At 29.0% G+C, this 14,435-nt stretch overlaps 1 protein-coding gene across 1 annotated transcript in view; it reads left to right on the forward strand.

Moving 5' to 3' along the window:
• hpo (serine/threonine-protein kinase hippo) overlaps positions 1-13,340 on the forward strand; it is a 47,551-nt gene extending 34,211 nt beyond the window's left edge. The window contains exons 7-11 of the mRNA XM_067286325.1: positions 4,440-4,577; positions 4,739-4,855; positions 4,920-5,124; positions 10,941-11,278; positions 11,366-13,340. Of these exons, the coding sequence (XP_067142426.1) occupies positions 4,440-4,577; positions 4,739-4,855; positions 4,920-5,124; positions 10,941-11,278; positions 11,366-11,524 (957 nt within the window). The 3' untranslated portion in view covers positions 11,525-13,340. The remainder of the gene's footprint in view (positions 1-4,439; positions 4,578-4,738; positions 4,856-4,919; positions 5,125-10,940; positions 11,279-11,365) is intronic.
• The last annotated feature ends 1,095 nt before the right edge of the window (positions 13,341-14,435 follow it).

Genomic DNA, 14,435 nt, shown 5'->3' on the forward strand with positions numbered 1-14,435 from the left:
TTCCCTCCGGGATGTTTTTCGACACATACAGTCAAACCTGTTTTTATGCGCTCTTTTTATGTGCGATTTTTATTTGTGCGATTTTTTTAATGCGAATTTTTAATTTGTGCGATTTTTTATTTGTGCGGTATAGTTGGCGACTAGTCTCGTGCGATTCGTCATGTCTCACGTTAAGTTATTATAGCTAAATAAACTTATTATAGCATAAATGCACTTATTATAGTAATATTATTGCATGAATATGCGAAAAATGAAATAATTTACTTTTTAAGTCAACAAAACACCACCTGGACAAAAATATGTAAAACAGACGATAGACCAGACGATGCAGTCAAGTGCTGACATCTGTTGTCAATAAATTCTATTTCGTACGGTTTTGAGTTATTTTCTATGTTGGACTTTTTTATGCGGTCCCTATTGACCGCATAAAAAAATATTTTTTTTAATTGTGTTGCGAAAACTATTTTTTACAGCCATTCGTGAAGTTTCGTGCGACTTTTTTTATGCGTTTTTTTTAATGCGGTCCCTATCCACCACATAAAAACAGGTTTGACTGTACTCATTCGGGGGTCATTTGAAATTTTTAAGTGCAGAAGGGGGGTCGCGGTCCAAAAAGTTTGAGAAACACTGTACTAGAGCATGGTTTATGTTCAATGTATTCTCTGCCTTCCTTGAACTTCTTGTACCATTAGAAAATTCTTGTTTTTGATAGACCAAAGGCTTTATGCAACATTTTCAACATTTTTGTAACAGTAATTTTGTTGCAAAAACAAAATTTATTGCATGTTCTTTGCTCAATTACACTCGACATTTTGAAAAACCGTCAGCACAAAAATTCTTTACACATAAAATAAGCATTTATTTGCAAACAAAACCAGATGTACTGCCTTCAGATTATCAAGTTGGGAAGGGACTCTGTATTAATGATCTGATTTGAGGTAGAAGTTTATAGTAAATAATCTCATACTAGCGTCAACATTTGCTCAGCATAAAATTTTTCAGTGTGAACCAGCTTTTTGTAGCATTGCAGGGGAGTCAGTTGACTTTCTCTACCATTTTTTTCTATTTCAGGTAATCAAAAATAATTTAATTTTCATTTCTAGTAATTAGTCACCTCTTACAGGGATTTATCTGGTTATGTTTCAGCAGTGAATCATAGGCCACTCTGTTCTCGTAGGATACTCTATCAGATTTCTCTCATTTAATTGACACGATAATCATCGTAGGGGAGCTCATACTTATTCACATTTGACATGTAAATTGGCAAATTTTTACTAAACTTTACTTTCTATTTTCAACACAGTAAATCAAAATTGGCTCATAGAAAATTTCCAATAAAACAGATTTTTGTTTGTTTCTACTACTGGTATCATTTTAACATTATTTTGATGATTTTTTTTTAACCAACATGACGTATTTTATCCCAATTTCCACTTTTAAGACATTGTTCCAGCTGTTCATGTGAGAATTTCAAAAGATGAGTTGATGTCACGAACATCACTATAATGTCGATTCCAGGACAAATGAAAATAAGTGTGCCGTTTTGAATAATGCATTTACATAGTCATAAATCACCATTACCAGCTGCTTATGCTGATGAAAAAACAACAGAAGAGTTTCACATTCTAGAATTGATCTGTCAAAAGAAAAACAATAACACAAAAATTGAGATAATTTAAAAAGCATTAGTCCTCATGGGTGATTTCCAGTTTATGACTACAAAATAAATCTTTTAATAAATATACAGCAGTTAAGATTCAAAACATAAAAGATACATCAAGAAATTAGATTTAAAAATAACTGATAAAAAAAATATTAAATTAACTGTAATTTTTAATAAAGCTATAGTTTAGTCTTTATTTAATTTATGTTCAATTGACATACAGTAGAGCGTCGTTTATCCAAAAGCCGATCAATTGAAAGCTTTCCAGTCGGACTGTGTCGTGCTGAATCAAACATTTTTGATACTAGATTAACTTCTAAAGTATAATTTTTTTGTTTTTATATTTTTCAATATATTTATTTTGTTTGTACAGAATAAAAAAATAATTTTTAATGATACAATAGCCACAATTATTATTATAAAAATTTTTGTTAGGCTTAAAATCGACGAAAATTCAATGCAAAGTGACACGCGATGGAGAAAATTTCAACATGGGATAGGTTAATATATTTTTTTGTACATAATCAGTTATCCGAATAACCCCAGTGCCCAATTGATTCGAATAAACAACACTCTACTGTATATGAAAAATAAATAACACAGTAACGAAGTTGAATAATTTTACCATGTCAACATATTCAACTTTCAGCTATTATAAGGTCTTTCATAGAATTCATTATCAATTACAAGAGGCATTTCAGAACATATAGGCAGTCACCACATTTTGTTCTCTCATTTTTTCTCATTTCATTCATATGTCAAACATAAATTGGCATTATGATTCTTTTAACAACTTATTCATTTATTCATCATCTGAAAGCAATTATTATCTATACTGGAATTCTCTGTTGAATTTTGAAACAACCAAATTATTCCTAGAAAATAAAGCAATACAAACTCACTTAAACAAATTGTAAAATAAAAATGATTCCCAGGAGCATTATAAAAATCATAAACAATAAGAAAATAATATTTAGTATTAATTTTATTCTATTCTGTAGAACCTATGAAATATCATGATAACATCTTTTTTTCATAACTGATGTGCTAAAGGAAACTCAGTGTAGTATTATAACACCTACACTGCAGCAATTTACCATCTTTGACTTTTTAAAAATAATGCCATGCATTACTTGTATTTAAATTTGGAAATTAAAATTAACATGAAAGCCAGAAAGAATTAAATATTTAGACGCCACCTTTTACAAACATCTAAGAAACATTGGCCCCCCTTTTTTTTCTTTTTCTATTTTTAGAAATAAGATGTGATACAAGAAGACAATAGACACACTTTAAACAATTTTCCCACGACTAAATTTAAACAAAACAAATGTTTTTGGCCTGATTGATTAAATCTCTATTTAAATTTCATTCTGTAACCTGACAAAAGCTAATCAATCAGGCCAAAAAACATTTGATTAACTTTAGTTACTTGAAAAGTGTGTACAGTGTGTGGAGTGTCTTCTTATATTGAAGAAGTTTCAGCTTAAACTGTTATTGATAAAATGCAATACAGGCTTGTTCTTTAATCTCGGTTGATATTTATAGTATTTTATTAATATTAATAAAATACAATAATGAAATTTTAATTCTACTGAATTCAAAGGGGTTTTGAAAGCAGTTTTGCATTTGATATTTGACCAATTTAGAGAATTCCTGTTTTTGCTGGTGCTAAAACTAAATATACACAAAAATGTATTTATATGAGTATTCTTTGTGTGAGTGTGAGTGTAATTTTATAAGATATAATTAATATGTCAATTTATGTAATTTTGCTTCTGAAGTAAAAGCAAAAATTTGGAGCAAGTTTCTTAATTAGGCTACTAAACTTTAAAATTAAATTTCTGTTGAATTCATAAGGTCAATCAAGGCACTTCACGTGGGGAACCTCTCCCACTTGGTAGTCAAGTAGAAAAATATTACTGTATTAATAAAATAATATATTGTATACAACTTAGAATATATTTTTGTACTCATCCAGTTCCTCCTTAGTCTACTGCATTATGTTATTCTATATATTTACTGTATATTATAAAAATTAATAAACTATGTTATGAAAAATGATGTTTGTTTAAACTCCCACCCCTTCCAAAATCTTGAGCTTAAGTTCTAAGTGATCCTTGACATTTTTTATAATCTTGTATATGCTGGGTCTCTCTTGTAATATATGTTTGTATCAGTGGTTCAAGCTATCTCCATATATATATATATATTATATTATATTATTATATTTGTACAAGTGTTGTAGATTATGATCTTTGTACTTCTTATTGTCTTTGTCAACATGGCAGACATTGTTTGAAGTTTCGATGTAATGTTGGTACTTCTCATGTAACCCAATCATTGTAATGCAATTACATCTAAGCTTCTAGCTTGATATTAGAAATCAATTACTCAATTAAGTAGCAAGCTTTTTGTTTTCTGTTTAATTGAAGCAGCTTATTTGTACATTGTTAATTTCAACCAGTTGCAGTGTTAAATATAATTTGAAACGTTTCAATTTGTGCTGTTTATTGTTCCAATCCATTTGAAAATTCATTCCTAATGTAATGGCCCGATGATGGTCTTTAAAAAGGGCTGAAAATGTTAGCTGTAATTTAATTAAAGCATTTAATTTTTAGTTTTTTCCCCCCTTTTCATTGATTTACAAGTTAATGAATGAGTGATTGAACGTATAGTATTTTATGTTAAAATTTTGGATTGTTTTTTGTTGTAATATTAAATAAATTTGAAAATAGTTTTTACTTGAAATGTTTATAATAGATTATCTCTACAGGCTATTTTCATGATCCCAACAAAACCTCCGCCATCTTTTAGGGATTTAGATCGCTGGTCATCAGAATTTATTGATTTTGTATCACACTGCCTTGTCAAAAATCCAGAAGAGAGAGCAACTGCATCAGAATTACTACAGGTAAAATATTAAATAATGATATCATAACAATTATTTTTGTAACATTATTATTTGTATTATAAGTGTTTTAATGTATTGAAATTTAAAATATAAACTTTCTAATTTTATTCTTTATTGTAATAATATAATTACATTGATATTTATTTTAAAATTAATTTTAGCATGAATTTATTAAAAATGCCAAACCTGTAAATATCTTACAACAAATGATTGCTGAAGCAAAGGAAATTCAAGAGAACGAGACGTATCGCAGAGACAGAGTGAATATGCTCGAATCTGTGAGTTACTCTTCTTTTTATACCTTAAAATACAAGAAGTAGTTCTAACTATGAAATCGTTTAGGATGAAGATGATATCGACTGTGGGACAATGGTAGCATTTGTGCCTGATTCGGGAACATTGGTGCCAAATAACGATGTTGAAGAAGGTGGAACTTTAGTTGCTCACAATAACGGAGGAACATCAGTCGTAAGCAGTGATGTTGAATCTGATCTTGGTACCCTTGTAATTAATAGTGATGGAGAAGAAGAAGATTCAACAATGAAAAGTAAATTTAAATCTAAATTTTTATCATTATTTTTAAAATAAAATTTGTTTTAAATTACAAACAATTTATTTCTTATTATTGTTAATCTCTGTTTTCAAAAAATGTTCAGTTTGTGTTATAATTAATAGTAATTAATTTGTTTTAAATAAATCATAATGTTTTTATTTATATTTTTTAGAAACAAAGTATAAATATAAAATTTAGTATCAGTACAATTCTTAAATAATTCAAGCTTGCTAAACGTACATTTAAAAAATGTCTTTTGGTATTATAGCTTTTTTCCCACCAGGAAAATAATATAAACTTGTTAAAATAATTCAGATATACTTCACAAACACTTTAGATAGCATTGCAAGCATCATTTTCAGGCATTTTACATTAGAACAGAATAATAAGAACATTTTAATGTTTACTAAGCTAAGTTAGTGAACTGCATACACCACAACTTAAAGTTCTAGGTAATTAAAATCAGTTTTCTGGATGTGAAACAAACATATTAAAGCAGCGTTCAAGGTAAAACTTGTATATTTTCTTTCTGAACATTTTTATGATGTCGAAAATGGTCAGAAAGAAAATGTACAAGTTTAACCTTGAACGTTGCTTTAATATGTTTGATTTGCACCCAGAAAAACTGATTTTAATTACCTAGAACTGTTACAAAATTTACATTTGTGTATAGTATTATACAATAACTTTTCAGGACTTGTATCATTCACTTTTTCTGAAATGTGTGTAAGCTTTCATGAAACAAAAAGAATATTCATAGGCAATGAAGGAAGTAGATGACATTCTAGAGACTTATCAAATTGCCTTATTGTCATAGCTTGTTTTAGTAAATTGGACTGTCTCAAAGTTGCATAATCTTGACTTTTTAATGGAGCTTTAACTCAAGCTTTGTCACAAGAAATGTTAAATATTGTTTGCAATAGTGCAGTGTCCATAATTTAGAGACTGAAATAATGGAAAAATGTTCTGTAGACAAATGAATTGAAAGTTATAATGCCAAGCATCCTCAATGCTGCATCATAAATCCACTTGTTGTGATAATTTTAGGACTCACTTCATTTAATATTATAAATAAGACTAATTAGTGGAAGTAGAAATTCTGGAGTTATTAAAACAGTAAAAAATTATGCAACTTGATTTATTATTGTTTTTATTAATTAATGATAATTCATTCAGTGTTGTTTGCTTATTGTGCTTTTTGTAATTATACATCAAATGTTTTAACAATAACTATTGTATAACAGACGTATGAAATATCAACAATTTAGACTGTACTGTGAGCAAATAACAATTAAAAATGATAATTATTTAAAACTTAAAGCAGTGGTTAAACTAATAACAATTGTTCATTATTGGCCACATGCTGTGGCTGATAATGTGAAAACTACCGTATATCTCAGCAGATAAGACGACAATTGAATCATAAAAAAAGGCTCCCAAAATCCAGGGTTGTCTTATAGGACAGGTACAAAAAACTAAATTGAAATTTATACCAGGTTGTTCAATAAGTTTTGTCGTTCGATAAAAAAAAAACACAATTTTATGGTTTGAAATACATTTTATTATTCAATATAATTTCCCTGAACTTCAATACACTTGTTCCAGTGATCTTCTAATTTATGGATTCCATCCCTGAAGTGAGAATCCGGAAGACTGTCGAAATACGCTTCCACGGCTGCTATTACCTCTTCGTTCGATGAAAATCGTTTCCCACGCATGAATTTTTTAAGATGTGAGAACAGCCAGAAGTCAGAGGGAGCTAAATCTGGCGAATAGGGAGGATGTTGCAACAATTCGTATTTTAATTCGCTGATTTTCGCGATGGTTTTTTGAGCTGTATGAGAGGGTGCGTTATCTTGATGAAAAATGATTTTTTTCTTCTGTAAACCACGTCTTTTCTCACGAATTTTTACATCCAGCTGGTCCAAAAGATTACAATAATAGTCTGAGTTGATTGTTTTACCAGTTTGGAGATAATCCACGAACAAAATTCCTTTTGCATCCCAAAAAACTGATGCTAACACCTTGGCCGATTTCTGGACCCTAACTCGCTTCGGAGCCGAAGTACCGGGTTCACACCACTCCTTAGCCTCTTGTTTTGATTCAGGATCATGGTGGTAGACCCAAGTCTCATCCATAGTAATGAAACGACGCACAAAATCCTTTTTATTTTTTCTAAAACGCTCCAAATGTTGCTGAGAAAGTTGCATTCGAATGTGTTTTTGCTCCATAGTTAGTGAATGCGGCACCCATTGTGCACACAGCTTTCTGTAACCCAAAACAACAGCCAAAATATTGCTCACACTGCCTAATGAGATCCCTAGGGCTTCTACTAAATCTCTCTCAGTTAATCAACGATCTTCCAAAACCATATGCTGTATTTTTGCTACGATTTCTGGTGTTGATGCACTTTTTGGACGTCCTTCACGTGGATTGTCTTCAAGACTTGTACGGCCACGTTTAAATTCAGCAACCCATCTTTCTACTGTTCTAATTGAAGGTGAAGAGTCCTTATACACTTTTACCAAACGTTCATGAATTTGTTTTGGTGCTACACCTTCCAAAAATAAGAATTTTATCACTGCACTATATTCAATTTTTTCCATTGTAAAAAAATACACTGACACGTCAACTTTGAACAGCTGCAAATATAGAAATGAGTTGACAGATCTACATGAAACTTCACACGTGTTTATAAAAAAGTAGTACTATTTTTAGAGTAATAAAACGACAAACCTAATAGCGCCATCTCCTATTGAACGACAAAACTTATTGAACAACCTGGTATAAATTGAAACCATTATAAAAAAACAGACAAACTGTAATTATTTACTAGTAGAGAGTAAGGTATGTGCACAAAATAGAATAGCCCATATGACGTTTTTGTGAATAGTCAAGGTCATTACCCAAATGCCGAATCAGTGCAAATGCTTGCAACAATCGCAAGGCAGTGGTGCCAGATGCAAGAAAATAAATTTGTTCATTTGAAAAATTACAAATAGGACATAATTCTGTTTAGGCTATACAGTATTATTATTCAGATGATGATTGCTGATCTAAACTAAATTCATAGGCTGTTGATAGTTTGGGGGTTGTCTTATAGGACAGATATAACTCTAAAACTATGAAACTTTGACGAAAATTTATACCTTGTCTTATCTGAAGGTTGTTTTATCTTGCTGAGATATACAGTAGTTTAAAAGTGCCTGTTTACCCGAAGATGATACCTATGGACAAAATCCTGATTACAATAAATGAAGTGTTATAAATGCATTTTAATTTACAGTAAAACTTTAATTATTCAACAATATTGAACCAGGAGTGTGACAGATAAATGAAAAGATGATTAATAGGAATTTTTAAGTATTTATACAACTTTAAAGTGAAATGTATTTCTAAAATAGATACATAATGTAAAACAAGACAAATATTATTAAATGCAAATTTAAATACATATTCATGGGTAATTTTTAAAATAGTCTGTAATCTATTTTTGTTTCAGTATATTCTTAACCTTCTTAGAAGCAATGTTGTGAATTTTATGCAAAAGAAGCTCTTGCTTTGTCTCTGCTTCTTCTGCATCTCAAGTTATTTAGATGCACTTTGATAGCATAAGTTCGACATTATTAATACTGACTCATCTTCATCTTCCTTACTTTAGCATTCATTCACATTTATTACACTTTGCACTAGTTGTTCACTGTTTAAAACTGATGAAAAACTATTGTGAAATAATGAATTAGCACATGCTACAGTTACTATTGTACACTTTCTTACACAAGTGACACACTCCAGTGATAGGATGGTTAACAGAAATGAACAGATAGTTGATGGATAAAAAAAAAGCTTTACTATATGTTTTGAGAATTGCTAATTGTGATAACATTAAATAATATGGTAATATCTGTGATTAAATTAAGCAAATTTCAATGTATGAATATTTTGGATAATTAAGGTACTGTATACATTCTAGCAGTTTAATTTTAATTATTGATATGATGGTGTTCTACTACTCCAGCCAACATTGTAAACACTTGCTTTAAGGAGAATGGAGTTCAGAATTGATCTGGCTCTCTTAGAATCTCTTAGGTCTCATAATTCTATTGCACTTTCTGAACTTTCTATACATGACTTAAAAACCATTTGAAAACCATTTGAAAGTTAGAATACCTTTCTTTTATTCTGGTATAAAAATAGAAGAGAGCTATTGAAAAAAAGAGAGCAGCATTGGAGGAGACTAATTATTTTGTAGTATGTCTTTTTTAAAACAGCATTACTGTCATGCTTAACTGTACCCTTTTACTAATTTATTTATTAAACTTTTAATTTTCTTCAACATTATTGTGTCCAAATAGTTTTGAGAGGCTAATGTTTACTGGACATTGTTTAATGTTATATTGTACATCAGATTTGACGAAATCATTAATCTCTAGTACAAAGCTAAAACTAGTAATATTTGCTGGATATATATAATCATTCACTTTTATAACCACTTAAAAGGATGTTTTTTGGATGTATAAACTGTTAATGTTATGTACTTCAAACCCAACATTCACTCGAATTCAAGAATTACTCAGAAGACAATTTTATTCCCAGATATTTTATTTAAATACATTTTGGATGGAAGTTCTTGCCAATGCCGACTCTGATCCAAAATGCATTTAAATAAAATATCTGGGAATAAAATCATCTGAGTAATTCTTGAACTCAGGTGAACATTAGATTTGAAGGAGAGAAATTTTGGTTTATTCATCCAAAAAATCTCCTTTTTAAGTGGTTATAAAAGTGAATCATTAATCTCAATTCAATTAGTTACAGAATAATGAATAAATATCACTCTAAATAAATATATTTTTTATTTTTTTTTAAGTAAATTGCCTGAAACAATCTAATATACAAATAAATGAATAGTTTTAAAGAAACATTCATTTTTTAATTTATAACACAAAACTGGCTTAGTTCAAAACACCAAAACTAGTTTTTATTCAATAATATTTTCTAGTTTTTCTATGACTATCCTCATCTAGCAACAATTGCAAACAAACTGAAGTTGAGAATGACCAAAAATTCCAGCAAATAAAAAAAAATATAATTTTCATTTCCCAAACTCAACAGTTTACTTTTATGAACAAATGTAAGCTTCCATTAACCCAATGTTTAGATCAATTCCAAATGATTGCCGGATTACATCGAGCTATAATAATGTTACTAATTACTTATATGTCAGTAATGTGGCCTAGAGGTAGGCAGGCATCCCGGTAGCATAACTGGGAACACATCTGCACGGAAAGAGAGATTTGCAGGTTTGAGTCCCACTTTGAGCTGATTCTTTTTTCTAAAACCTTCTATAATTATTAAATTTATCAAGAAATGGCATCTAATGCCTATCTTTAGACCAAATCACTTCACCTTTAAGTAGTAATTAGTATCATTATTATAGCCCAATGTAATCTAGCAATTGTTTGACATTAGTTTTGTAAATTACAAGATGCTGAGTTTCATACATTTTTAAGATAATATCATTAACTGTAAAAAAATATTAAATTTTTCATAATCTATTTGCATGATATATGTATCTGACTCTTGCACATGTTTATCTTTGAGTAAAGTTTCCACTCATAGTGATCATTGATATGATATTTCCTTTTGAAACTTGTTTAATTTTTATTTCATATGTAATTTCCATGACTGTCTTGAAAAACAGAACCAGCCGTATAAATTCTGAAAAGTACCGAACTTAATCTAAGTTACATTTGATTGATTGAAATTAAAAATCATATATATTTGAGATTTTGATTGTTGCATTTCAGGACACGATACAGCAACGGGAGAAAAGAAAGAAAATTATCGTCCTTATTTCCTCGATCATTTTGATCAAAAAGAGAAGGAGCAACAGAAACATCACAATCGTAGTCCCACACAGACTGATGTAAATAGCTCTACCTCTTCATTAAGTCAAAGTGGCACACCTCATCCTAATCACTTCCAACAGAATCTCAAATCCGGCCAGAAACCACAAGGTCATGAAAGAAAAAGTGCCAATCATCTACAACATCATTTGAATCAAATAAGCAATGCAGGTCCAGGAGCAGCTCATCACGACTACACAAAGTTTCAGCGATCTTTTGTGGATGGAGACTTTAGTTTTGTAGGTTTTAAAAGTTTTCAAATATTGCGATTTGTGTATTCAAAATAATTATTAAACTAATTTTTCTAATCTTCATTATTACTACAGCTAATGTTCCTTAGTTACGACGAACTCCAGGAGAGGATGGCAAATTTGGATTCCGAAATGGAGAAAGAGATCGAAGAACTAAGACATCGCTATCAAGCGAAACGCCAACCAATTCTTGATGCCATGGATGCAAAGAAGAAGAGACAACAAAACTTCTGATTTCTAGTCTTATATCTAGCTTAACATCAAATGGGTTCCTAGGCAAGTAGTGACCAAACATGGTTGTCCTGCCCATGTGTGTCGGAGGAGAAAAATCATATATGGTTTGTGATATAATGGACAATCACAAAGAATTAATATAGGGACTAAAATTTCTTTCCTGAAATTATTTACAAGTTTGGGGAATAATTATAGAATATAGTATTTGTATTTAATACTGTATAGCTTAACTTTTACTGCAAGTTTGACTAAGAATATTTTTCTCTCCAAAAAAATTCTGTTCCATGAACAGAAAAATCATATATTACATCCCTGTAAAAAGTTATATTTCAGAAAAATCGTCCCATATATCAAGTAAAATTGGTTATCAATAATTAAAGAGTGTGATAAATTCGTACCCAATTAAGTTGACATTTTAGAAAAGAGTAAAAAAAAAAATTTTTTTTAGTTAATTGTACTTAGAAAATAATGTTCTAAAAATTACATAAGTTTATTTAATGTTGATCCAACATTTAGTTTCAATTAATTGTTCAATTGGTCTAACTGCAATAAGTGCCTGTAGTTAAAAAGCAAAATATTCTCTCAAATATCAGGCACTAAATAATTCTTATAATATATCAAATAAATCTATATACACTATATTAGAAAAATACTTATTTTTCTTTTTCTTCAAATGAAAAAAGTGCAGTAGAAATCTGTTAGAATTTCAAATATTAATTTAAAAAAAATATATATATATTTCATCTTTTAAGTCTTTATCACTTACAAATAGAATATACGAATAAGAAGTTCCGTAGTCGTCGCAACTATTTCGTATAAAGGCCATCTTTCTTTGAAAGTTAATTTTATCGGACTCTACACGACAAAATGGCAATCTAAAAGCTAAGAATTTTTCTCAATCTTTCGACTAGTTACATTCGAAAATAGATCAGTTTTTTAATCAAAAATATTCCAGAATTATCTCAATAATTAAAGAATTATTTGAGCAGTTTATAGTAGAAGAATCAAAAATCTAAATTTTTTTGTTGTTTTTCACCTATATACAATTCTAAATGGTTTATACTGCACAATTTCTTTTAAAATTCAAATCGTTTTAATTTATACACCCGAAAATTTAAGATTTTACTGCCATAATTATTCACAAATGAGTGGTTTTATTTACCTGTTTTACTGAAAAATATGGAATGATAATTTTATATTTAATGTTTATATGAATTATGAAATGTGAGAAAGTTAATTTTTCTTCAGATCATGTATATTTTATAGTTGTATGTAATTATGTTATATATTTAATTAATTGCCACAAAATATTGAAATTTGCCAAGACGAGTTTTATAGAACTTGAATGGAGTATCGCTTGTTAGAATTGCATTTAGTTAAGTCACGAGAGATGACGATAATTTTATATATCGACAGTCTATCATTTTTCCCTTCCCCTCGACTTTTTAGATTAAGAAAACGAGAGTTTATGACTTTTTTGTTATACAAAATAAATATTTGAAAGAGAAAAAAGTGACATTTAAATATTCAGAGAGTATTTTTGTATCGTAATTGTCCAACGAGTACTATGCAAGAAGTACGACAATAGAGTGATTCGACAGACACACGTAAACAGACGGTGGCAATAAAAAAAAAACAAAGCATACACCCTACCGATAATTAATTCCAACATCCCTAGACTTATATTACCCGGTTCAATTATAATAGCCTTAAAATGATCTTTGTTATTTAACAATTTTACATCATTTATTACTTGTTAATCTTTGTCCTGTATACATTTGAATTTTAAATAGAGCCAAAATTTTTTTAGAAATAATTACAATTGAGTGTTCATTTTTGTAAGCTGTTTTGTTTCACAATCACTACACAGATAATTTAATGTTTTATTTAGAATAGATAATTAATTATAAAGGAGAAATAAATTTAATTGAAAATAAAATTTTGTAAATGTTGTTATTGATAATCTGTTCTTCCCATTTTAAATAATCTAAAATTGATTTGCAAAACATTCTTAAATTTAATATACATACATACTTTTTTAATTAACTGAGTATAGTATTAACTTTAAAATACTTCATAATGAGAAATTAGAAGGATAATAAACTAAAAATACATCAGTTTAAAACTGGTGATCGTCTAGACACAAAGTTTAAAACCAGAGTTAATTATGGACAAAATTACACAGAAAATAATAACGAAAGATTAATGCATTTAGCTATAATAGCCATTAGATTAAATTTCACATGACTAATGGTGTGATAAGCAATAAGGAAAGTTAGAGAAAGGAGTAAACTTCCTCTACAGATTAAGAAACAACACACAACAAGTGAACGATAAGAATAATAATAAATAATGAACAGACAACCTAATTTCAAAATTCAATATTATTTATATTATTTCATGTACACAATATTAACCGAAGAGGAAAATATATGTGGAAATCTTATCACAATGGCAATCTTCCTAGTAACCAAACAGGAAATTTTAACCTGGTAAAAGTGCAAAAAATATATACTTTAATGCGTTAAAGCCCTCAGGACAAGCCAACTTTCCTGTTTGTTCGAATTCTCAAGGTTTTTATAATATTTCTCAAAATTATAGTCAACAATAAATATTCTATAATTAAATATACTGAAGAAAAATCTATGATTTTAGAATTTTTAATATATTAAGACTAATCAAAAATTTGTAAAAGAAAAAAAAAATAATAATAATAATAATTAGCATTTAATATTGTGGAAATATTAAAATTTAATTTGAATTGGATAAATTTTGAATGAGTGCCCTTTAAATATGAATTATTTTTTGAAAGTTTTATAACAAAATGGAGGAAGATCAATGGAATTTTTTCAAGTTGTAGGTTTATTACTGTAGTTGTGCAAAGAGTACTTTTATAGACAATGTAAAATGA

Source organism: Centruroides vittatus, unplaced genomic scaffold (assembly GCF_030686945.1).
Source record: "Centruroides vittatus isolate TY-2023 unplaced genomic scaffold, ASM3068694v2 scaffold_3315, whole genome shotgun sequence".
NCBI lineage: Eukaryota > Metazoa > Arthropoda > Arachnida > Scorpiones > Buthidae > Centruroides > Centruroides vittatus.